The sequence below is a fragment of the Podarcis bocagei genome (genome assembly GCF_964188305.1).
Source record: "Podarcis bocagei genome assembly, chromosome: 2".
NCBI lineage: Eukaryota > Metazoa > Chordata > Lepidosauria > Squamata > Lacertidae > Podarcis > Podarcis bocagei.
Window position 1 is genome coordinate 57,659,985 of NC_138126.1, and position 21,804 is coordinate 57,681,788.

Here is a 21,804-nt window from a genome sequence, read left to right on the forward strand (position 1 = left end):
GAACAGATGTACCCTAACGGAGGCAGACCTGGAAAGGAGAGGCTGTGGAGGTTCTGGAAAAGTTTTGCTGAAAAAGTAGATTTTGAAAAAAGGAGGAGCTGACTTTATGACCACCAAGAACGAGCTTTTTCAGATATTGGGTGTAGTGTGGTGGAACAAGGCACAGAGGCTGGTGGAATGAGAGAAGGCACAAAAGTGCATGTCTAAAAGGGAAGGGGTGGAAAGAGAGTCAGCTGTGGCAGAGAGGGAGGTAGCTTTAAATTTAAGGACTAGGAGCTGAAACTAATATGGTTTTTCACAGGGAGAGGAGTGTGTGAGCAATAAAAAGTTGATTTTATCAAGAACCTGGAAAGTCATTTTTCTTTTAAAACAGCTCACACTGCACAAATAAGATTTAACACCTGTGACCCATCTATGTGTGCATCTCCCAAACTGACGTTTCAATATATCGGTAGAAAATATACCCATTTTGCGCCAGATGTACTTGTACCTGCACACCCACTTTGTTCAGCAGCAGAAGTAAATGGTATAGGGAATAATAACCAGAGTGGTTGCCATCAATAAGCAAATCACTCCCAATTGTCCTATAGCACAAGCAGCAGCCTTCACTTAGTTGTGTTGGTCAAGTGAATCTATCTGGACCCTCTGAGGTCCTTCTCTGGCTGCCCCCACCCAAACAAGCTCAGGGGGTGGCAACAAAGGCCATGGCCCTTCCTCATGTGGAATGCAGTCCTGAGTGAGGCCTCCCTGGTGCCAACAATGACAGATTAAGACTTTCTGTGCCCGGATAAGACTCTTCTCTTCTTCCACACATTTGATGCAGCTACATCAACGCTTAATGTTAGCGTCATTCCGCATTGTTGATAATCTTTTCGTCTGTTTATTTTCTGTGAAGGTTGGTGTTGCTTTATGTTTAATACATTGATCTCTTGTTAAAAATTTGATGGCCTTTTTGTTTTTCACAATTTTTTATGTGTTTAGACTTGATTGTAAGTTGACTAAAGACCTGAAGGTTAGGGCGGGGCAAACCAAAATAACTTTGGGGGGGGTTTCAGGGTTTTTTCTTCTTCGTTATTTTGGCTTTGCTCCCCCACGCCCCTACTCCCAGGCCTTTACGTCTCTACTAGAGATTGCCTTGAGTTAGGCAACCAACCAATCTTAATTATTTTATTAAGAGTTAAAGTGTGCCCCTATTTCGCTTCCAGTTCCTCCTTGCAGTACAGCCCAGAGTTGAACATGCCTTTGAAATCTGAAGGAAATAAGGGGACTTTTGCTTTGAGCCAAAGACAGAAAATCTTCCTTTTTTTCCACCCAGTCCAATGGCCCCTTTAGTCCAGCATCCTGTTCTCACAATGGCCGCCCTAAAGCCCCTGGGAAGCCTGCGTGCTGGGTTCAAGTGCAACAGCATTTCCCCCTCCTGTGATTCCCAGAAACTAGGATGCAGAGGCCTAATGCCTTTGACAGTGGAGGTAGACCTAGAACATGGGTAGGCAAACTAAGGCCCAGGGGCCGGATCTGGCCCAATCGCCTCCTCAGTCTGGCCCGTGGACGTTCTGAGAATCAGCATGTTTTTACCTGAGTAGAATGTGCCCTTTTATTTAAAATGCACCTCTGGGTTATTTGTGGGGCCTGCCTGGTGTTTTTACCTGAGTAGAATGTGTGCTGTTATTTAAAATGCATCTCTGGGGTATTTGTGGGGCATAGGAATTTGTTCATTTTTTTTTTCAAAATATAGTCCGGCCCCCCACAAGGTCTGAGGGACAGTGAACCGGCCCCCTGCTGAAAAGTTTGCTGACCCCTGACCTAGAAGCTTCTGATCTTTTCCCTTATACCGTATGGTACTCAGAACAATTCTGTGATAAGTTGGAGGCTGGAATGGAGTTTATTCAGCAGCCAGGCCCCCTTGGCTGAGCCATAGGCACCCTTTCTCAAGTGCAATGAGGAGGAACCCATGTGACTGTATTCTGTTCCTGAAGACATCAGTACTGTTGATATTAAAGGGAGAAGCTTAAGATGCCCGATGGAATCCTGCATTTAGGTGAAGCCAAGGTAGCTAGGTTTGGGAAAGTGTCAATTGGCTGCTAATTATCAGCCACCCAAACCGCTGTCAAGGCTGCAGAGGCTTCTCGTAAAAGGGGCTGCAGATTTTTCTTTGGGACCCTCAGTGTTACTCCGTTAACTACAGTTAAGAATGTTACTCTTGTGTTGGGAGCAGTTTTTCGACTCCTGGTCCAGCTGGGCTCTCCGGGCTTCCACTGGTATATTGTATTCCCCACCAGCACGTGGATTCTACTCTGCCACTGCACCGCACAAGGTGGCAAGACCAGGATAGGAAGTTCTGGGATGGCGACGTCGTAGCTCACAGTGCCATCCTTGCTGAGGAAGAAACACTTGTGGGTGCCAGAGATCAGGGCCCTGATTACCGTGCCAGGTGTCTCGCGCCGGCTGCTCTCCTCAACAAGCCCGCCGATGACGAAGATCCCATTGTCCATGGTCACAGCTGTGGATTTGTAGCACTGAAAAGCCAGAGGCACCTGATTCCACACATCGGAAGCTGTTTCATAAATCAGAATGCCCCTGTGAGCAAGGCCGCTTGCCCTTGTGTGAGAGAACCCTCCAATCAGGTAGAGCTTGTTTTTCAATGTGGCAGAGGCAAAATGACTGACTGCAAATGGCAGGTTGGCAATGGGAGACCAGGACTTCTGCACTAGGTCAAAGCTTTCTGCAGAATCAAGCACACTTCGGCCACTCCGACCCCCCAAAGCATACAGCTTCTGCTTACATGCTAGGAAGCCATGTTCTCGCCGAGGGGTGGACATGGATGGCAGCTGCGTCCACTGGCCGGTAAGAGCATCAAACTCGTGCAGATTGCCTAAGACGGAGCCATTAAGCCTTTGTCCCCCAGAGACATAGAGCTTGTGCCCCACAGACAAGAAGCCAGAGGAATCTAGATACATCAGAGGTGGTATCTCCTCCCAGCTTTCAGTCTGCAGGCTGAATCCCAGGAAGTGAGTTTTCAGACGTTCAACTACGCCTCCCTGCATGTTGCTTACAAAAAGGCCCAAGCTCACAATCCAGTCGTCGTACATGCCGTGCCTGAGACCCCCGCTCTTCCGCAACCTCCCTTCTCCATCGAGCTGCTCCCACTGCAGGTGAGCATGTCCATATTCTTCGATGATGTCCTTCTGGACTACCGTGATCTCTTCGGAAGTAAGAAGCGGGAGGCGGACTTGTTTCAGCAGCTTCTTGATCAGTGAGAGATGCTCGGCTGGTTGAGACCTCACCCAGCGCTGCACAGCGTGGTAGACGATCAGCTCAGAAGACACCAGGAGTTTATCTGAGGAGACAATGCTGATCACCGTGCTGGGATCCAAGCCTGGAAAGGCCTCGTGTTGAGAAAGAGGTTCAAAGTTAATGGTGATGTGGCGTGTGGCCACACGAAGCAACGCTTGGTGGTTGTGAGCATATGCCAAAGCATAAATCCCCAGGCAGCTGTCCATAGAAATGCTGTCAGCAAGGAATCTGGTGAGAGAAAGAAATTAAATATGGATCAGTGGGGAACTGCAGGGGAATTTCACTCTCCAGATGGTGAAAGAGACAGCTTTTCGCACTCAGCAGCAAAGGGACTGGCATGCCCACTGGCATTCTGACCTGTTATCCCACCGCCAGAGACCAACACATGCCGGTTAAAATAAAGTTTGCCAAGGTGTCTGAAAAATGTACATTTTTTATATTTTTCTGGCGACCTGCTCAAAAGCAAGATGCTTTAAGTGGAGCTAGAATTGTTTGTTGCATCTTTTCTCCAGGCTCAGGAGGAAAGGGATCACTTTAAAGGATGGGGAAAATGCATTGGAAGGTAGCAGGTCAGGACTTTGGAGGAAGAAAGCTGAAACAAGCCACAGTAAGGGAAATGTTAGACAGCTGGATGAATGGAACAAAATGGGATAGCCAGATGGATTGAGTTGTGGATATGGAGGAATGGTGCAGTCAAAATATATGTGATTTGCAATAGTAATTATGAGCTACAAACAAGCCCTTCCATGTTAAATAGCACTTGTGTCAGTGTGAAGTTAGGAGTATAGGCAATAGGAAGGATCTGCATGCATCCCATCTTTCATTTTTCCTGATCTCTCTTTCCTCCAGGAAAATTCCCTCAGTTACAAAGTGAAATTAATTTAAAGGCAGTAATTGTGGAACTCCAACTGTCCCATAGCAGTTTACTTGCTGCTGAGTGCCCAGTTGAACATTACAAGAAGGCGCTTAGCTGTTAGTAAACTGCTGTGGGACAGCTGGAGTTCACCAATTATTGTCTTTAAATTAATTTCATTTTGGTTAATGGGTAATGTGGTGGAATTTTTGGAGATTGATATCCTCTGTGAACCCCCCAGCATTACGACAGCACTGTGTGAACCAGTAAATTTTCCATTCTTGTTTAGCTTGCCAGCCAATACGTCTGTGTTGTCTGGGGCCCAAGTGAACACAGTCCTTGATTTCTTTGACAAACTAGGCAAAGGTCAAGGTACAGATGTCTGTCATTTTAATGAATGAAAACTCAAACTCGATTTTGACATAAGCTCAAACAACTTACATTTCCCCAGACGCTGATGCTAGGTTCCTCCCCAATGCCACCGCTTGCTGCTGCAAGAAGCAGCAGCAACTGCACTGGGCACTATTTCCCACCCCAAACAATGCTTTAGACCTAGTGCCATTCAAGGGCATTATCTGTGTTTATATTCAGGTCATTGTGGGGCAGGGGAGAAATAATAGCTGCCTCCCCCCCTAAGAAAGTTGGGAAATATTTAGTGAAAATTTGTTTTCTAAAAGAAAAGCCTCAGATATATTATCAGAAAAATGTCTTCTGAGAAATTTCAGCTCAACTCTAGATTGTGCCTCCATACTGTATCTCTTAAGGATTTCACCCACTGACCCAAGGATCCCCAGTCCCAGCTCCAAAACAGGATCGATTTACCTGCCAATAATCTCCTGCAGTGGGCGAATGACAAGCCTATTGGCAGCTGTGAAGAGATCCTGAGCAGTCTCTGGTGTAAGCAACAACTCTCCAGTGTAGAGATAATTTAGAATTCTTTGAAGAACAGAAGAGGCCATGTCTTCGAACACAACTTGCCTTTCCCAGCATTCTCTAAAGGGCCTGGTGAACATGGCTCGGAAGTAAGGGCTGAATGCGGCCAACAGTGCCCTACAAAGAGAGGCAGCAAAGCGACTACGTCAATAAAACAAAAAGTCAGCCTTATGTTATGTGTAAAAATGCTAAGCTTCTGGGGTTACATGATCCTTCAAAACAGGAATATATATCTGCCACTCAGGATGCAATAATTCTAAGGACACGCATGTTCACTATCTCAGTCATCCCTTACTTGGGAATATTCCTCTTCTTCCATGTACTGCTGCTGCGCTCAGTTGATTTGCTCTCTGTGCTTTCATTCCTGTAGCAGGTTTGCTAGTCCAGCTGTTAAAGACACAGAACCTTCATCCCTTTAAAAAAGAGTCAGCAGCCTGTGAGCAGGCCAGCATCAGCCCATGTGATGGCCACTGCCGGATCGGCTCAAGACATTTTGCCACCTGAGGCGAGCTACAAAATTGCCACCCCCCCCCCAGGAAGAAGGGGTGAAGTGAAGTTGTACATCAAGAACAGGGTGTGAATAAAGGCCACTGCAGAGGTGGCATGGGGCTGTCAGGGAGGCAGCAGATCTAGCCTCCAAGGAGCGAGCTGCAGCCGTGAATGATCCCTTTCTTGGAGGCCAGATCTGCTGCCCCTGTGGATCCTGCCGCCTGAGGCAGTTACCTCACTTTGCCTTATGGGTGATCTGGCCCTGGGCACTCTAAGGCCTAGTCTGCACAAGCAGCAGAATGGACTGTATCACTTCAGACTGCAGGTGCACCAATTACATTTTGGAAAGTTTCCTTCAAAAACTATATGCATAATTAGCATGGCAAGAATAGTTCTAGAACCCTGGTGTACAAAATTTAACTTGCAGGAGAGCAAACCCCTCCCCCAATACACACCAAATCTTTCCCCCATTTAGATACTTTCAGAAATCCATATTATTTTATTTTTATTTTTGGATGTGAAGGAAATAGCTCTCTCCCGGTTGTCTGCAACAAATGGTACTCAATGTCTCTGAAGGTGAAGGTTTGATTTAGTTATCACGGCCAGTGACCATTGAAACCTCCATGAATTTGCCCGATCCTGTTTTAATTTAATATGGTGACCCTCACTAGACTGGATGACAATGAAATCTATAAATCAGTTGTGTGTTGTGTAAAAAAAGTACTTTGTTTTGTCCTGAATCTCCTGCCAAACACTTTAATTGGGAGACTGACACTCCCACAATTCTGACTTCCGGGATAGCGCGAACGGGTAATGGCGGATTCTCTCCGAGCTCCGGAGGGAATCGGCTCCGTCGAGGACGGGTCTCGCCGTGCCGGCGACACGGGGACCCTTAAAAACCGCAGGCGCGGAAGCCTGCGGACTTCGTGACTCGGTGGGCACCTTAAGCGCCCTCCCCGACCCGCGAAGAGCCTTTTTAAAGGCTGCAGAGTGGACTGGGGGGCGGCGTGGTGCTGAGAGTCCATCGCTACCTCGGCGGAGCGAAGCCGCGAGCCAGGACCGAAGAGCGCTATCTTTCTTCCTGAAATTGGACTGGAAAATGAAACCCGTGAGTAGAAGGAAATTTCGGCACTAAAAGACTTTATTTTCGAATTTAAGTACGATCGGGGGGACGTGTTAAAAAGGAAGTCCACACTCCCCCCCCCACTAAAGGATCTAAAGCAAAGAGAGATCACTAGGTCGGAAAAGACGCTGCTGTTTAAATAGATAACTTTCATAAATTGGACTAAGAAGTATTTGCGCTGGAGAGGAAGAGAGAGGAATTTCAGAGGTCTTCTTTTTGGGTTGACCCCCCCCCTAGACCCGGGAAGTGCCCTGTGTGTGAGCCCGAGAAAAAGAACAAGGAGTTTGACAGCTGTCAAAAGAGCTATCAAACGGGAGACTAAAGACTGGAACTGTGTTAACAATATCTTTTTGGATTAAAAGTGCTACATTAAAAGTGAACTGATTGGAAACAAGGTGACTGTGAACAACAAAGTAACGGACTGTTGGAAAGGAATTCATGGAAATCCCCCTGGAGGGAACTAAAGACATTGCAATGGCTGCAGAAGGAAAAGTATGGGCGGAGATAGAAAGAATGCTTTGCCTTGTGGGAACTCTACAAGAGCACAGTACTCTTATGAGCGAACAATTGATGACCTTCAATCTTGAACTAAACAACTCTGTCGATGACACAAAGGGGATGGAAAAAAACTCTGCAGCTGCAGAAGAAAAGATAATCTTGGAGCTGGGGGAAAAAGAAGAAGAGAGAGGAGAGGAAATGCAAGTGGAAAAAACCAGCCAAGAGCCTGCAACCTTTGGAAACAAGGGAAGTAAAGAAGATGACCAGTGGATTACAAATCTGCAGAAGGAGAGAAAGATAAAGGAAGAAGCCCCTGGAATAACTCGAATATTGGATTATAAAAAAACAGACATTTATGATCGGGACTTCTTCTTTAGGTTGGAGTTTGGGAGATTGATCGATCCTGGCCAGAAATTGCTCTTGGTTGACCTGGAAAGAGGGAAATATGAGGGGTGGATGGTAGAAACCCCTCGAGAAGAGAAGGCCAACAAAATGGACTGCCAACAAAACTGGTGGAGAGAGACCAACTGGGGCTTAAGGGCCTCGGATGTGAGAAATCCGGGCTAAAATGGTTTCTTTTCTTTAAAGACATTGGTTTGGGAAGGGACGGAAACCGGGGAAGGGGGGAGGGGAGAGTAGAGTAATGAAGATCTGAGATTTAGAACGGGAATATATGATTTTTGGTTTAACATTTTAAGGAGGGAATTTGTGGGAGAGAATTTAGGCCGACTCTAGAGAAAGTACTTAATGTATAAAGCTGGATAAGCAAAATTGGGCCAAGAAAAAGTAATAAACTTTAAGAAAAGACAATAATAACATTTAAGAGACGGGAGAAAATAATTTGCTGAGACAATTAAGGAAATTGGAAGGTGGAAAGGGGGGTGTGGGGAAGTCAAGGAAAGAAGGGAATGAAAGTAAATTTATGAAATTATACGTGTTTTATTGCGTCTTTCTATGTTTGTATGTCTATTAAAATGTGAAAACCCAATAAAAATTTTATAAAAAAAAAAAAGACACTCCCACAATTCTAGAGGAGGGGAACAGATTTTCTATCCACTTCCTCAACACCTTACATAATTCCATAAATCTCTATAAATCTAAATGATAAACCTTAATTTGTATAAACCTCTCCATGAATGGGATTTCTGCTGATCTTCCCTCATTCCCACCCCATTAAATGAGCCCCTGTCAGACGTGAAGTGCAAATGTAAGCTTTTAGAGGCATATGACTAGCACAAGAACCTGAGCCATTGGCTTATTTGGAATGGCAGTGATCTGGCAGGATGCATTGTGACAAAGATTATTACACTCTTGTGTCAGAGGCTGTGTTGCTCCCATAGAGCCGGAGCATCTCAGTGCTGATGTGCATACTCTGCACTTGCCTAGGCAATTTCACCTCCCTAGGCAAAACATCTGCTTTGCTGGCTATGGATAACATGAGCTGCTTCATCAGGCCAATATTCACTTGCAGGCTGGAGACCAGCAAAATCCAGAAACTTACCTGTGACAGGAGAAAACCCTCCCTTCGGCCATCAGGGTGGCATCACAGAGCTGGTGGGCCTCATAGAGCTGTTTTAAGCCTGTAAGGAAGGGGAGGTAAAACCAAGTTGGTGTGTTAGATCCTGATTAGAAACAAGAAGGGCAACAAGAGGTAGAGCTGTCCAATTGGTCATGTAAGACAAGCACAGAGAATTTGGGGGTTGATGTTGAACCTCCTGTTTCCAGCAATGCTCCTGGTTGAAGAGCATATGAAGGCACTATTCTGGACATGTTCAGTAATGGAAATTTCTTAGTCCTGCTAGAAACTCATTGGGTTCTGTTTAAGCTTTGTTTTGCTACGATGAAGGGCCATCGATTCGATACGATACGGAGCTGAACATCTACATTCAAGACATAAATCCAGGCATTTGTCAAGGGAAGATAAGGGAGGGAAATAGACTGTGTATTTCTATATTCTGCAGTAAACTTACCCTGAATTGTGTAACATCCCAAAGAGGTAGAACTCAAGCTTATGTCATCCATTCCACTGCTATCCGGTTCCTTTTTGGTATCCATAATCCATCAGCAGGTTCAAGAATCTCCAGAAAAAAGGACTCCTCCGAGACTCACCAACCAGTCATTTCTAGGGAAGAAGAGAGAGCCTTCAATTGACAATGAGATGTTGGGAGCTAGAATACTCATGGGAGTCAGCCTCGTGGGAGTTAGAATACTGATGATGTGGAGCTCTAGGACACACCACCATCCGGCCAAATATATCCTCACAGATACTCTGCTGTCCTGAAACCCATTGTTATATAATACATTGGAAACCTGGAGGACTTTAAAAAACAAACAAAAAAACTGTAGTCTCATGTTGCAGTTCTGAACTACATGGCCATGTCCATAATCACTTTGGGGTACTCTCATTTTCCTACTCATATTGAAATACTGCCCCTCAATGAGGCCAAACTTAGATTCACAAAATGTTTAGGGGTATATGTTCCCCCCTCGAAAAAAGCACTGCCTAATCCTATCCCTCTTCTTCAGATCTCCATTGATTGTTTAGTGCCTTGTCCTCACAGGTACTTAGGAATAATGTTCCCCAGATCAGGTACTTAGGAATAATGTTTTCCTTCTTTGCTACCTCTTGGATAGTCAACCTTCCCCTGGCCTTGAGCTTAAGAGAGGGGGGGAGAGTGTAACTCAGTGGCAGAGCACCTGCTTGGCATGCCAAATGTCCAGTGTCAATCCCCAGCGTCTCCATTTAAAAATTAAAATGGGAAGCAGGCAATGGGAAAGACTCCTTCCTGAAACCCTAGACGGCTGTAGCCAGTCTGAGCAGACAATACTGAGCTAGGTGGACAAATAGTATAAGACAGACTTTTATGTTCTATGAAAGGTGGTGTATCTGTTGCCCTGGAACACTTCAATGACTTACAGTAGGGAACCAGGGGCCCTTTAGGTGTTGCTGGATTACAGCTTCCCTCTCACGCTGGCTAGGACTGATGGGAGGTGGAGTCCAACAACATCCGAAGGGCTACTGGTTCCACACCACTGAGAGATTCCCGTATCCTGTATCTTCCTAACCCTTTTGTTCCCAAATGATGCTCACAGGGGTCTCTAGTCCATCTGGTTGCTACCAAGAACTGGTTTCAAGATGGTGCCAGTACCTGAGACAGGGATTAGTTGGTTGAGAACCACTTTGGGTTGTTATAGGGCTTGGAACAAATCCTGGTGGAGAAGCAGTCCCACAAAAACTGGAAGAAATGCAATCCCAGTGCTACTCAACATGGGTCTCAGCACATAGTATGAGGTGGTTTCACATATAAAGAAGAGGGCTGATGTTCTGGTTTTGGTTGCTGGCCATTTGATGAAACCAAGATATTTAGGCCATTGCGCCAGAAGTGTGAATTGCAGAGCAGAACAACTCTAAGTCCCTAAGTACAGCCAGACCACCCATTATGACTATAAGCCTTGACACAGACAGGCAGCAGCCAATGAGCTGTGAATCTTTTACCATTCCCATTTCTTATTTGCATATGGGAGACCAACAAGGCATATTTTAAAAGCCATTGGCTGGGCTGGTGGGTGCAGAGGAAATAATTTCTTCTTTCATATGTAGCCCCTTTCAAAAGTTTTACCTTTACAAGTGGAGGTCAGATTTTTAAAAGTCAAGGAAATCATGCAGCTGCTGCGTTCTGAAAGAAACATTTGATAGCTGCGGAGCTCAGAGATGATGTACTAATAGCCACATGATGGGCCAGTTGCCATCCAGTGGAGTACCTGAGGGTGGGTTGCCAAGCTGTTAACAATGGACAATGGGTGAGTGGCTTTTTAAAAGGAGTGGGGCAAATGGGTGGCTTCTATGCTGACTCAAAATTCTTTGAGGATGGCCCTGCGGTAAGGGACTCATTCTTTTAAATATGGAGTATCTACTTATTGTACCAGCAACCTTAGATTGCAGCCTCCAGCTACTTACACTTGCAATAGGTAAACACAGGCAGGTATGTACATAAAGCTGTATCCCTACTGTAGGGGACAAGATACCTTGATACTTTAGCAGGGACGCGGACTTAGAAAAAATATTGGGGGGGCCCGGGAAAGCTCATGAATAATAAATAAGCTCATGAATATGCAAATAAAGTGGCTCCGGCCCTAAATAGGGCAAGCCACGCCCCCCCAGCCAGCCGATTCCCCTGTTCTCGCGGGATTTCCGGCAGTGCCTTGGCAGTGGCGGTGGTGCTGCGAAGCAGCGAGGCAGGAGCCCCCGCCCCCGGGGATTCCCTAATCTCGCGGGGGACGGCCGGGGCTCTCCGATTAGGGCGCGCGGCTGGCTGGCTGGCGAAGGAGCAGGTGGGGAGGAGGCGGGGGACGGCGGCGGCGCTCTGCTGGAAGGGCGCCCGCCCGAGATTATTGGGGGGGCTGAGCCCCCCAAAAAAAATTTTTGAGGGGGCTCGAGCCCCCTCAAGCCCCATGGAGTCGGCGCCTATGTACTTTAGGGCTCACCTGGAGGCCACTGTGACACACCATACGGAAACCATTGGTTGGCATCTGTGTCTGTATTGGGAGACAATGGAGGAGTGCGCCTTTGGAAGGTTACAGCGCCTGTTGTGGCTATAGAGACCAATACAGGAGAGAGATGCTTTATTGCAGTGGGGCAGACGAAGGCATACCATGGTGCTGTTGCAGGTGTACCAAGGTGTTTCTTCTTTCTGTGCTCCTCCCAGCAATCATTCCTCCTCTGGTCACTGCTACGGTCTGTCTTCAGGCGCTGCAGTCTGCAAGGGATTCCCACATGGTGGGGTTGATGTTGCCAGCCTTCACGTCACATTTGCAGACATCTTCGTAATGCAGAGCTGGTCTGCCAATGGGCCTGGTGAGTAAGAAATTGCCCAACTGTATGTCCGCAATGGCAGTTTTGTTCAGATTAGTGTTATCTGCTCTGCTTGTCTCCATTTAATGCTGTTTATTCATTTTTTTATTATTTATCAAATTTATATACCACCCTATACCCGGAGGTCTCCTGTTACTGTTGATCATTTAATTAACTTCTATCAGATTTTTTTAATATAAAGCACTGCCTCATGCCACCGGCCCCTCCTGGTAGGCAAGATGAAGTTCCCCCGTGTCACAGAAAAAATATCCTTACTGGCGTTTAGGGGGTTAGATCCAACTAAAATGTTGCACTTTATTATGTGGTAGCCACTCAAAATGCATCTACGTAGCTAAGTCCCATGGGTTGTAATAATATTTATTTACCATATGGACAGTTCTGAAGCACATGGGGCAACTCTATGCCATCAGCCCCTTGGAACAGGCAGTGTTGGTTTTAAGACCATCCACACAAAGTCAGGGTCATCCATGTAGTAAGAGGATTACAGACATTACAGTCCCTGCCTGGAATGCTGTCATGTGAATTAGGAATGGGCACAGCGTCTTTGCATTATCCGCACAGGTGATGGCATATAATTATTGTATTATTGCCATCATGTTGTAACAAGGGGGAATTTCAGGTTTGAGCACATTAGCTTGGAGCGCATCCCATGTACATTATGTCAAATGCTGCAGCCCAAAACACTTAGTCTTCACCTGGAATAAGCCATGCGGTAGATTTAGAAATTCAGTTTTTAATTGCAGTCAGCTTTCCTGATCTTCCTGCTGGTGGTTGGCATCTCGTTAAAAAATGCCACCCAGCAGTGTGCAGGCTTGGTGTCAAAGACTGTGTGCACGTCCCCATCTGGCTCCATAATTACTACCTTCACATCAGCAGAGGAATGTTAATAGGTAATATGTAAACACAAAATCTTTTATGTTTACCTAGTAAACATCTGGATGGAGAGCTTTGGATAATCTCCGATTGGGCTAGAAAAACAAGGGTGGAACAGAATCGTGGAGAATGAAAGCAGGAGGACACCAGCAGAGCTCTGCATGGGGGAAGGACTGAAGCAGCAAGGAGAAGGAGGCTTCTGAACAACTTTAGGGGCCAGCAGAACTCAAATAAAATAAGTCTATGGATACAGATATATTTTTAAGGCTATATTAGCAGCACATCAGAGAAACTCAAGTGTCCTTCTGCATCTTGTTTGCTTCCCGGTTTGCAAACCTATCTTGCGGGGTGCAGGGGGAGAGAAACCTTAGTCTCAGGAGCCCCATGTGGCCCTTCAGACCTTTCCTATTGGCCCTCCAGACTCTCCCTAGGTTGGGTGGAAGATGGGCTGTGTGAGAGTATGTACGAGGTAATCTACTGTAAAAGGCATATTTGCTCCACCCAGTTTTGTCTCTGGCTTTGCCCACCATTTTCATGTGGCTGCCCATCAAAGTTAGTGGACATGACTAGCTTAGGTTCATGAATTTCAGTGGGTCTATTCTGAGTATGACATAGTGGAATACAACTCATTAGGTTGGACCGAGGCTTAGCCATGCTTAGAGTTACTAAAAGAAAGGGATCATTTAAGTCCTATTGATTTCAATAGGTCTACTCTAAGCATGACTGTGTCTGGGTTTATTATCACACGAATAATCATCATTGTAGTAGGAAATAAATTTATAAGTCCCCCCCCCCTTTTCCTTTTAATGTTTCTTTTTCCTTTTCTTTTAATGTGTACACATATTTTGCTTTTTTGTATTTAATATGCTTTTCATTTTAATGTTTCATTGCTTTTTATTATTTGAGTTCTCTTTTGTAGGGGGGGGGGCGTTCCTCCTATGCTGCAGTTTGGAAATACAAAATGCAGTCGAACAAACAAACAAATATTTGATTTTCATCAGTAGTGGGAGCTCCCTTGTTCTACATTTCAACATGCCCATAAGAAACAATATCTCCAAGTTCAGGTAAGTAAATATTTTTCTTTTAAAAAAAAATACAGACTTGGGTTGGGTGGGTTTCAACTAAGTTGTTGCATGTGTGGAATTAGGTCCACTTGTGCACCGTTCCCCCCTCTCCCCCTCATGCCCCCTAAAGCTGCTCTGAATTGTTGCTGACATCCATCTGTCTTGAAAGAAATTGGGCTGCTCTGAAGGGTTGAAGGAAACCAAAGAAGAAGAAAAAGAAGAAGAAGAAGAAGAGGAGGAGGAGTTTGGATTTGATATCCTGCTTTATCACTACCCTAAGGAGTCTCAAAGCGGCTAACATTCTCCTTTCCCTTCCTCCCCCACAACAAACACTCTGTGAGGTGAGTGGGGCTGAGGGACTTCAGAGAAGTGTGACTGGCCCAAGGTCACCCAGCAGTTGCATGTGGAGGAGCGGAGATGCGAACCCGGTTCCCCAGATTACGAGACTACTGCTCTTAACCACTACACCACAGAGATTTATGGGGAGAGGAAAGGGAGGGAAAGTCTTGCTGCATGATTACACCTTGTTCCTCATGCTCGTAGCTCCCTGCTTAGCACTACAGTGAATTCTACCCAATAAATATTATGGTAATAAAATAAATAGCAATCCTAAAGTTTCCATGTGGGGATCTGCATTTGATCTAGTTTTTCTTTCTACGCACCTAAAGGTGAAACAGCACTATAATATTTGCAGTGTTTGATAAATCCCTGTCAGTCACAACTGTATTTAGTTTGCATTGGGAGAGGTCTGAATTACAGAAAATGTCAGAATTATAAATGTCTGTGCAAAATACCAAATGGCTCCAGTAATTCCAATTACGTGCCCAAGTCAGGTCAACCTTGGCATCATCTCTAGGAAGAGATGCTCAGTTTTGGCAAACTTTAAATACGAAACCTGACAGATCAAAATAAATAAATCAATAAATAAACCAGCCATCTCTTCTGCTAGATTCTGCATTTATTTCTTCAGAGCTGATAAATTTAAGGCAAAAAGAAAAAGAAAAAAAGAAAAGGGGAAAGCTGAATGCTCAATAGCTTCATGAGACTAATTATGATAAACAGCCCCATCGCAGTTAATATCCGGCCATTAATTCCCAGATAGAGCTGTGGAAAATGTCAGGATTGGAAATGTCAGCTCTTTAAGAGGACCTGGCAGCCACTGAAGTGGGGACTGAAGCCTCAGCCTGATATTAGGAAGGGAAGGACAGAGGCACAATTCAGGACAGAGGCAATAAATGGGAGCTGTGCAACTAAGCAGCACCTTCCCACTGGGGTATATGTATCTATTCGCTTTAAAACGGTGCATATGCTCCATTTCTCCTAAGAACAGAATCCATAGTGGCTAGTCACATAATATTAAAACATCATAAAATAACCAATAACATTTTTAATTAAATGTTATTTTTTTAAAAATTCCCACTACCATAATTTAAAAAGCAGCCCGGAAAACATTTAATGTAACATGAGGAGCCCCCAGTGGCACAATGGGTCAGTGCATCTGGCTGTTAACTGGAGGTTTGGTGGTTCGAACCCACCTAGGGACGGATGTGGTCAGGATTCCTACATTGCAGTGATCCCTTCCAGCTCTACAGCTCTATGATTCGATGATTTGAAACACTAATAAAGGCAGAGTGAGAACACTGCAACAAATGAAATTCCCACCAAAGAGGAAAATATGCAAGTGAACAGTTTGCCTGATGCTCAAAAGTTAACAATGAAGGTGATATGTGGATCTCTTTTGGGGGTGGAGTTCTGTTGCCAGAGTACGATAGAAATGACTCTCTCCCCTTATGGCACTTGTCTGATGTCTGCAGGTACTGGAGGAGAGGCAGTGATGACCGTCTCAAACGTTGGGTGCTCTTATGTGGGACAAGGTTCTTCTTGACCTAGTGTCAGGCCTTGGTCAACCTCCAAGACAAGCTGTAGATGGAGGCTCTGGTTCTGGTATCCCCCTCTGAATGAAGGGGATCTGTACGGCTCTTCAGTGGGACATGTCACAAGGAACCAGGTTTGGAGCAACCATGATATAGAGCTAGCTCCTCAGGTCACCTGGGCTGGCTGAACTGATGAACCCCCGAGTGGCTGGGAAAACCCAGCCAGATGGGTGGCATATAAGTAATAAAAGTGTTGTTGCTGTTGCTGCTGCTGCTGCTGTTGTTACTACTACTTTACCATCTCTGGCCAATGTATGGGTAGTGCTCCAGCACAGAAAAGGTTGGACCAGTGGTGGCTCCTTTAGGTTGTGTGCTAGCTTGGTGTTGTAGAGAGCAAGTCAGCTGGGCCCTGTTTGACCCTAGTGGTACCTTACATTAGTGCTTGAAAGGTCCAATGGAGTAGGCAGTGCTGGCTGGTAGCTAATCCAGTGTACAGTGGTGCCTTGGGTTATGAACTGTCCTGCTTACAAACGCTTCAGGTTACAAACTCCACAAACCCAGGAGTAGATGTTCTGGGTTGCGAACTTTGCCCCAGGATACGAACGCAATCCGCTTCCGGGGCCACGGGAGGCCTATGTAGGGAATGCGCGCCTTGGGTTAAGAGCACTTCGGGTTAAGAACGGACTTCTGGAACAAATTAAGTTTGAACCTGAGGTACCACTGTAATGGGCCTGGATAGCAAAATGCTGTTTTCTGAAGGATTGAAATGCCTAGGCCTCAATCAGTCAGTGTCGCTGACTCAGAAAAGCAATCAGGACTGGCCTAGTGTGAGCTTTTGTTCTGCGGATATTTGAAAGGTGGAAAGGCAACCTTTCCTCTCCATATCCTCCTGCTGATTGCATGGAAATCAGATGTCAGAAAGGTGAGTGAGGATTTGTGTTGAGGTACACTGATTATGTTATGCCTAAGGAAAGCATCAAAGCGGGACGACCAGTTCTTGATGGCGTTTGGGCAGAATACTTCTGATCTGCCTAGTGTCGCTCCCTCACAAAGAGAAGCAGATTCTGTTTACAGAAACAGCTCTTGCTCTCTGAAAGCACTGTGAGAGACAGAAAAGCACCAGGAGCAAGAAATGAGAGAAGCTGCACATGAGCAGCGTTCTCCTTTCCACATGATCCTTAAAGATACAAGATCCCCTTTGAAGGTGCAGGATCCATATACATCAAAGGGAGAATTTCTGCCAGTTGAAGCTTTTATAGCTACAGTGGAACTACCCAGAGGGCCCTCAAGAGGGTCTGTAGGGAAGGAAGTGAGCTTCCGGGTATTTTCGGCTTGAATCATTCAGGGCTTTAAACACTAATGTGAGCGTCTTGAATGGGTCCCAGAAACAAACTGGCAGCCAGCACAGCTCTGTTTAAAATGAGTTATATGGGATCTAAATGGAACCCCAGCCAGTAATCTGACTGCTGCATTTTGGACTAATTGAAGTTTCTATGTCATCTTGAAGGGCAGCTCCACATAGCAATAATCCAGTCTGGAAGTTACCAGAGCATGGAGTACAGTGGCCAAGCCATTCCTATCCAAAAGGGGCCACAGCTGGCAGACCAGCTGGAAAAGGGCATTGCTAACCACCAAGGCCACCTGAGCCTCTAGTGACAGTGCTGAATCCAGCTGGGTGGTGAACAGGATGAAGATTTGAGTATCCCTCCTTCTGCCTGCCACTTCTCTGCTTCAAACTCTGCCCTCCCCTGGGTTCCTAAACCTGGATTTCCCCAAGATGTATTCTCAGACAATCAGAGGGATTAGGTATGATGAGGGAATAAATCAGCGCTCGGTAATTCACCGGCAAGGCAGGTACAGAAACACACAAGATGTACTGTAGACAGAAAACACACAGAGAAGCATCAGATGCAGAGGCAACAGTCCTGGACCTTCAAGGCATTACATTTCCCTTTAGCTGAACAGTTCAAGCAAGAGAGCTAGAGTCAAAGAACAAGAAGTTAACAAGCGATAATCACCCTTCATTGCTTGCACCTTGCCCAGTTCCTTGTTAGCACCATTCCTGACCCGGAGGTTCCTGCCACAAATCCATCTGATGCCTGAGCATCTTCTTGGGGTGAATTAGCAGGAGTTCTGATGTTTTGACTTAATAGCTTGGCAATTCAGGAAGCATGCATCTTTGTTTATTGGTGCGCAGTTGGTGGCAAGTATCACAATTGTACACAGGCCCCTCAGATGGGCACCTCATCAAACAAAATGCATGATTTGACAAGGGTGGGAGGTGACCTGCTTCTTCCCAGTCATAGAGTTGAGAGGGACTCATTGGATTCACCCCCCTCTCAGTGCAGGACTTGCAATACAGGATTCAGCCACAGCAGGGGTAGGAAACCAGTGGTCCTCCAGAAGTTGTTGGACTACAACTCCCACCGTTTCTATCCACTGGCCATGCTGGCTGAGGCTGATGTGAGTTGGAGTCCAACAATGCTTTGAGGACCATGGGTTCCCCACTCCTGAACTACAGCATCTCTGGCAGCTGAGCATCCAGCCTGTTTCAATGCCATCCAGCAAATGAGGGCCTACCATCTCTTCCTGCTGCAGTCAGTTCCTCTGTCAAACAGCTTTTGCCCTTAGGAAAAACTCCCTAACATGCTGATCACTCTTGCACCTGGAAATGGTCCGTGGCAGCCGTTGCAGTTCTCTGGCACCCTCTAATTGTGCCTTTATTTAGGCATGGCTTCTGGGGAGTATGGAGGGTGAGAAAAGCTCTAACAGTATGTCCTCGGACATCTGTCAAATGAAAAGAGGCACACTTGTTCTATGGGAGTGTAGCTCCTCATAGTGGGGGAGAAAGCAAGTGAAGTGAACAAGCCAATTCCATGGTGGTTGCTGGTAAACTAAATCAAAGCCCTTGGGCAGGCTTTGCTTCAAATTGTGCATGGCTCTGTTGTTGTTGTTTAGTCATTTAGTCGTGTCCGACTCTTTGTGACCCCATGAACCAGAGCACGCCAGGCACTCCTGTCTTTGTGCATGGCTCTACCATATATTTGTTGATTTACTGATAGGACAGGCTTCTGTTGTGTTTTTCAGCATATCATTTTTTAAAAAAGAAGTTACTGAGCCTTAACCATTTTTGTAGTAAAGTTTTCAGCAACAGGATTTAGGGAGGATTCAGGAGAAAGAAAGAAAGAAAAAAAGAAAGAAAGAAAGAAAGAAAGAAAGAAAGAAAGAAAGAAAGAAAGACCACACGTCGCTAGTAAATAGGATCATTTTGGAGGACGAGCTCCAGTGTTAGGCATGCAAAGGAAGAATAGTCTCCTGCTGGTTCACCATTTCCTGTTGGTTGGGAAACAGGTAACAACCAAGGATGGGGCTTATTCACCACATGCAGTCTCTACGATGTGCCCTCAGCTGAATCCATGCTGGTCTCCTGCTTGATTTTTTTCTGTGCAACAGAAAAGAACCAGAGCAGGGATAACTCAGGGCCCGTTGTCTGCATGAAGAAAGGTGCATAGTTGGCAGAAAGTTCCCTCCCATGACTCATCATACTTTTTCAGAGAACTCATTCAAAACTTCCAGTTTGGCTCTAAAGTGACAAGCCAGGAGCTAGAGGACAGTTACCACTGCAGTGTCATCCTCTGTTCCACAGTGCAGGAGGAGGGAATGCCAGGCTACTACACATTAGCCTCTTAAAACACAACAAAGTCGCCTTCCAACACACACTGCATTCTAAGTCCCATTTACATGCTGCTGTACACACCAGAGGGAGGGCAGGGATGTATTTATCCAATGCACATGACCTGTTTGGTTTCTGCAATGCTCCCAAACTACTATTCATGAAGGTGTCACCTGCACATGTGCAATGACTGTCTCAAATGGACACACCTCAAGTTAACAGTGAAGCGAATGTGACCTAAGCTTTCAATTCAGATTGAAGCTGGTTTGAGGGGGAAACACACCATACAGCAGTATTTCTGAAGAAAACATGGGATAGGTCTGCATTGTGGATAATGGTGGGTGTACAGGTAAAGAGACCCCTGACCATTAGGTCCAGTTGCAGATGACTCTGGGGTTGTGGCGCTCATCTCGCTTTACTGGCCAAGGGAGCCGACGTTTGTCCACAGGCAGTTTTTCTGGGTCATGTGGCCAGCATAACTAAGCCGTTTCTGGCAAAACCAGCGCAGCGCACGGAAATGCTGTTTACCTTCCCGCCAGAGCGGTACCTATTTATCTACTTGCACTTCATGCTTTCGAACTGCTAGGTTGGCAGGAGCAGGGACCGGGCGGGTGTACATGCATTCAAAAGCCAATTTCAGGTTGATGTGGACCATGACTATGTAGGGAGAGTGTTGATAGCTTACAAGTCAAGCACCAGCACATAAATCCATAAGCCCCATGTTTAAAAATAAGCAGTAATTACCAGCAGGCTTATAATCTATGCTAGGGACTAGGCCTAGGAGACCAGGGTTCAAACCCTCGCTTGGCCATAAAACTCAATGGGTGACCTTGGACTAGACACTTGCCTCTCCACCTGATCTACCTCACAGGGTTGTTGTGGGGATTAAGTAAGGAGGACGGAGAACCACCTATGCCACTTTGAGCTGCTTGGAGAGAAAAGTGGTGATATAAATGCATAAAAATAAATAAATAAATGTTGAAGGGCCTCAGAAATAGAAATTCCAGCATGCTGTTATCAAAGCCACTGTTACAGGACGGGCAAGGCCATAAGCAGGCAGACAAACAAAGCAACTGTTATAAGACAGGGAAGGCCGTAGCAGGCAGACAAACAAAGAATGAGTAAATTAAGAAGTGTTAACCTTCAAAAGGAGAAACATGGAATGTTAGAGCCTGATTGGATAAGAATGTAAAGTCTCAATCTTTGTTTTTTTGTATAGTCTATAAAAAGTGGGTGTACCCTGACTGGGGTGTGCAGATTGCGAGCTTATTGCGCTGTGCCTTTGTCCTGCATATGCATTTCAAATCCTTTTGAATCCTGCAAGGTTGATTGCCACTTTGTGTGAATCTGTGCTCCGGGGACCCAATAGCAGATATGGAACAGGTCCAACAATGTGGACCACAACTCCCATCAGCCCTAGCCAGCATGGTTGAGGGTCATATATGATGGGAGTTGTGTTCCATAGCACCTGGTGGGCACCACATTGTCTATGTCTGATCTAAGGGATCTGGAAAATGGAAGGCAAAACGTTGATGCAAATCAAGTGGGAAGAAGAAGCATGGTCTTGTTGCTTCCCTCTCCCATGTCACAGCCAACTATACAGGTTACCTAGCCCTGATGTCATGATTTCAGCTAGAGAAAGATGATTTTTAATTAGAAGGAACACAGCGTAACGTCTATAAATAGCTACCTCTTGCTACCCACAAAACACTAGACTATTTTTATAATGCCACATTTTGAAATATGATTAAGTGATTTGTCAGGTATATTTTAAGGCTGTTGCCATAACATGTGATATTTACTCCAGATCGACACAACATCATGTGGCTAAGGAGGTGGGTGTAGCGACAGAAATGGAAGGCCCGCTACTCAACAGCCCAGGGTGATCACACACACCTCTGCAGGGAGAATCATTGGTGGGACCTAAAATGTCAGCCTTCCCGTTTGGTACAGCTTCACTCCTACTACATCAATATAAATGGAGACACAAGACCATGACAATGTTACCCAGAATGTCAGCATGTACATTTTAAAGCACGTGGAATTAGATGGTAAACAGCCAATTTCTATTTGATCTTCTTTCTGCAGTTTTTGAGAATCGTTGAAAGCTCCTTTGTATTTTCAGTGATATTTTGGATGGGGGTTGATAAAACACCTATATCGGGTGGGAGTGGGGGGGGGTTCCAATTCATGCGATATCGAACTCCCCTGTTCTGTCAGCGCAAGGATCTCCAGTTGTGCAACGGTGTGTGCCCAC

General features: G+C 45.7%; 1 protein-coding gene and 2 long non-coding RNA genes across 6 annotated transcripts; 2 read left to right on the plus strand and 1 right to left on the minus strand.

Moving 5' to 3' along the window:
* Positions 1–1,863: 1,863 nt before the first annotated feature.
* LOC308582243 (kelch-like protein 28) lies at positions 1,864–11,925 on the minus strand. 4 transcript variants are annotated; one of them, XM_081185180.1, is made up of 5 exons: positions 11,843–11,925; positions 9,161–9,312; positions 8,692–8,770; positions 4,970–5,197; positions 1,864–3,522 (listed from the first exon to the last, which is right to left on the minus strand). In XM_081185180.1, exons 2-5 carry the CDS (start codon positions 9,243–9,245, stop codon positions 2,082–2,084), a joined length of 1,833 nt encoding a protein of 610 aa, XP_081041306.1. In that variant the 5' UTR covers positions 9,246–9,312; positions 11,843–11,925; the 3' UTR covers positions 1,864–2,081. The 4 variants fall into 4 exon arrangements, with proteins under 4 accessions (XP_081041306.1, XP_081041305.1, XP_081041304.1 ...); XM_081185179.1 differs by lacking the exon at positions 11,843–11,925 and adding an exon at positions 10,811–10,923; XM_081185178.1 differs by lacking the exon at positions 11,843–11,925 and adding an exon at positions 10,282–10,665.
* LOC308582253 lies at positions 8,219–9,457 on the plus strand. The gene is made up of 2 exons (XR_014005571.1): positions 8,219–8,744; positions 9,259–9,457. It is a non-coding gene; the product is annotated as an uncharacterized lncRNA (long non-coding RNA).
* On the plus strand, positions 10,823–21,626 carry LOC308582254. The gene is made up of 4 exons (XR_014005572.1): positions 10,823–10,907; positions 11,897–12,045; positions 12,991–14,000; positions 21,355–21,626. It is a non-coding gene; the product is annotated as an uncharacterized lncRNA (long non-coding RNA).
* The last annotated feature ends 178 nt before the right edge of the window (positions 21,627–21,804 follow it).

Excerpts from the sequence above, each read along its gene's own strand:
- LOC308582243 (XM_081185180.1), bottom strand. The coding sequence starts at position 9,245 with ATGGATACCAAAAAGGAACCGGATAGCAGTGGAATGGATGACATAAGC. Across the intron at positions 8,771-9,160 it reads GGGATGTTACACAATTCAGG|GCTTAAAACAGCTCTATGAG; the intron begins GTAAGTTTACTG and ends CCTTCCTTACAG. Across the intron at positions 5,198-8,691 it reads AGGGTTTTCTCCTGTCACAG|GGCACTGTTGGCCGCATTCA; the intron begins GTAAGTTTCTGG and ends CTCTCTTTGTAG.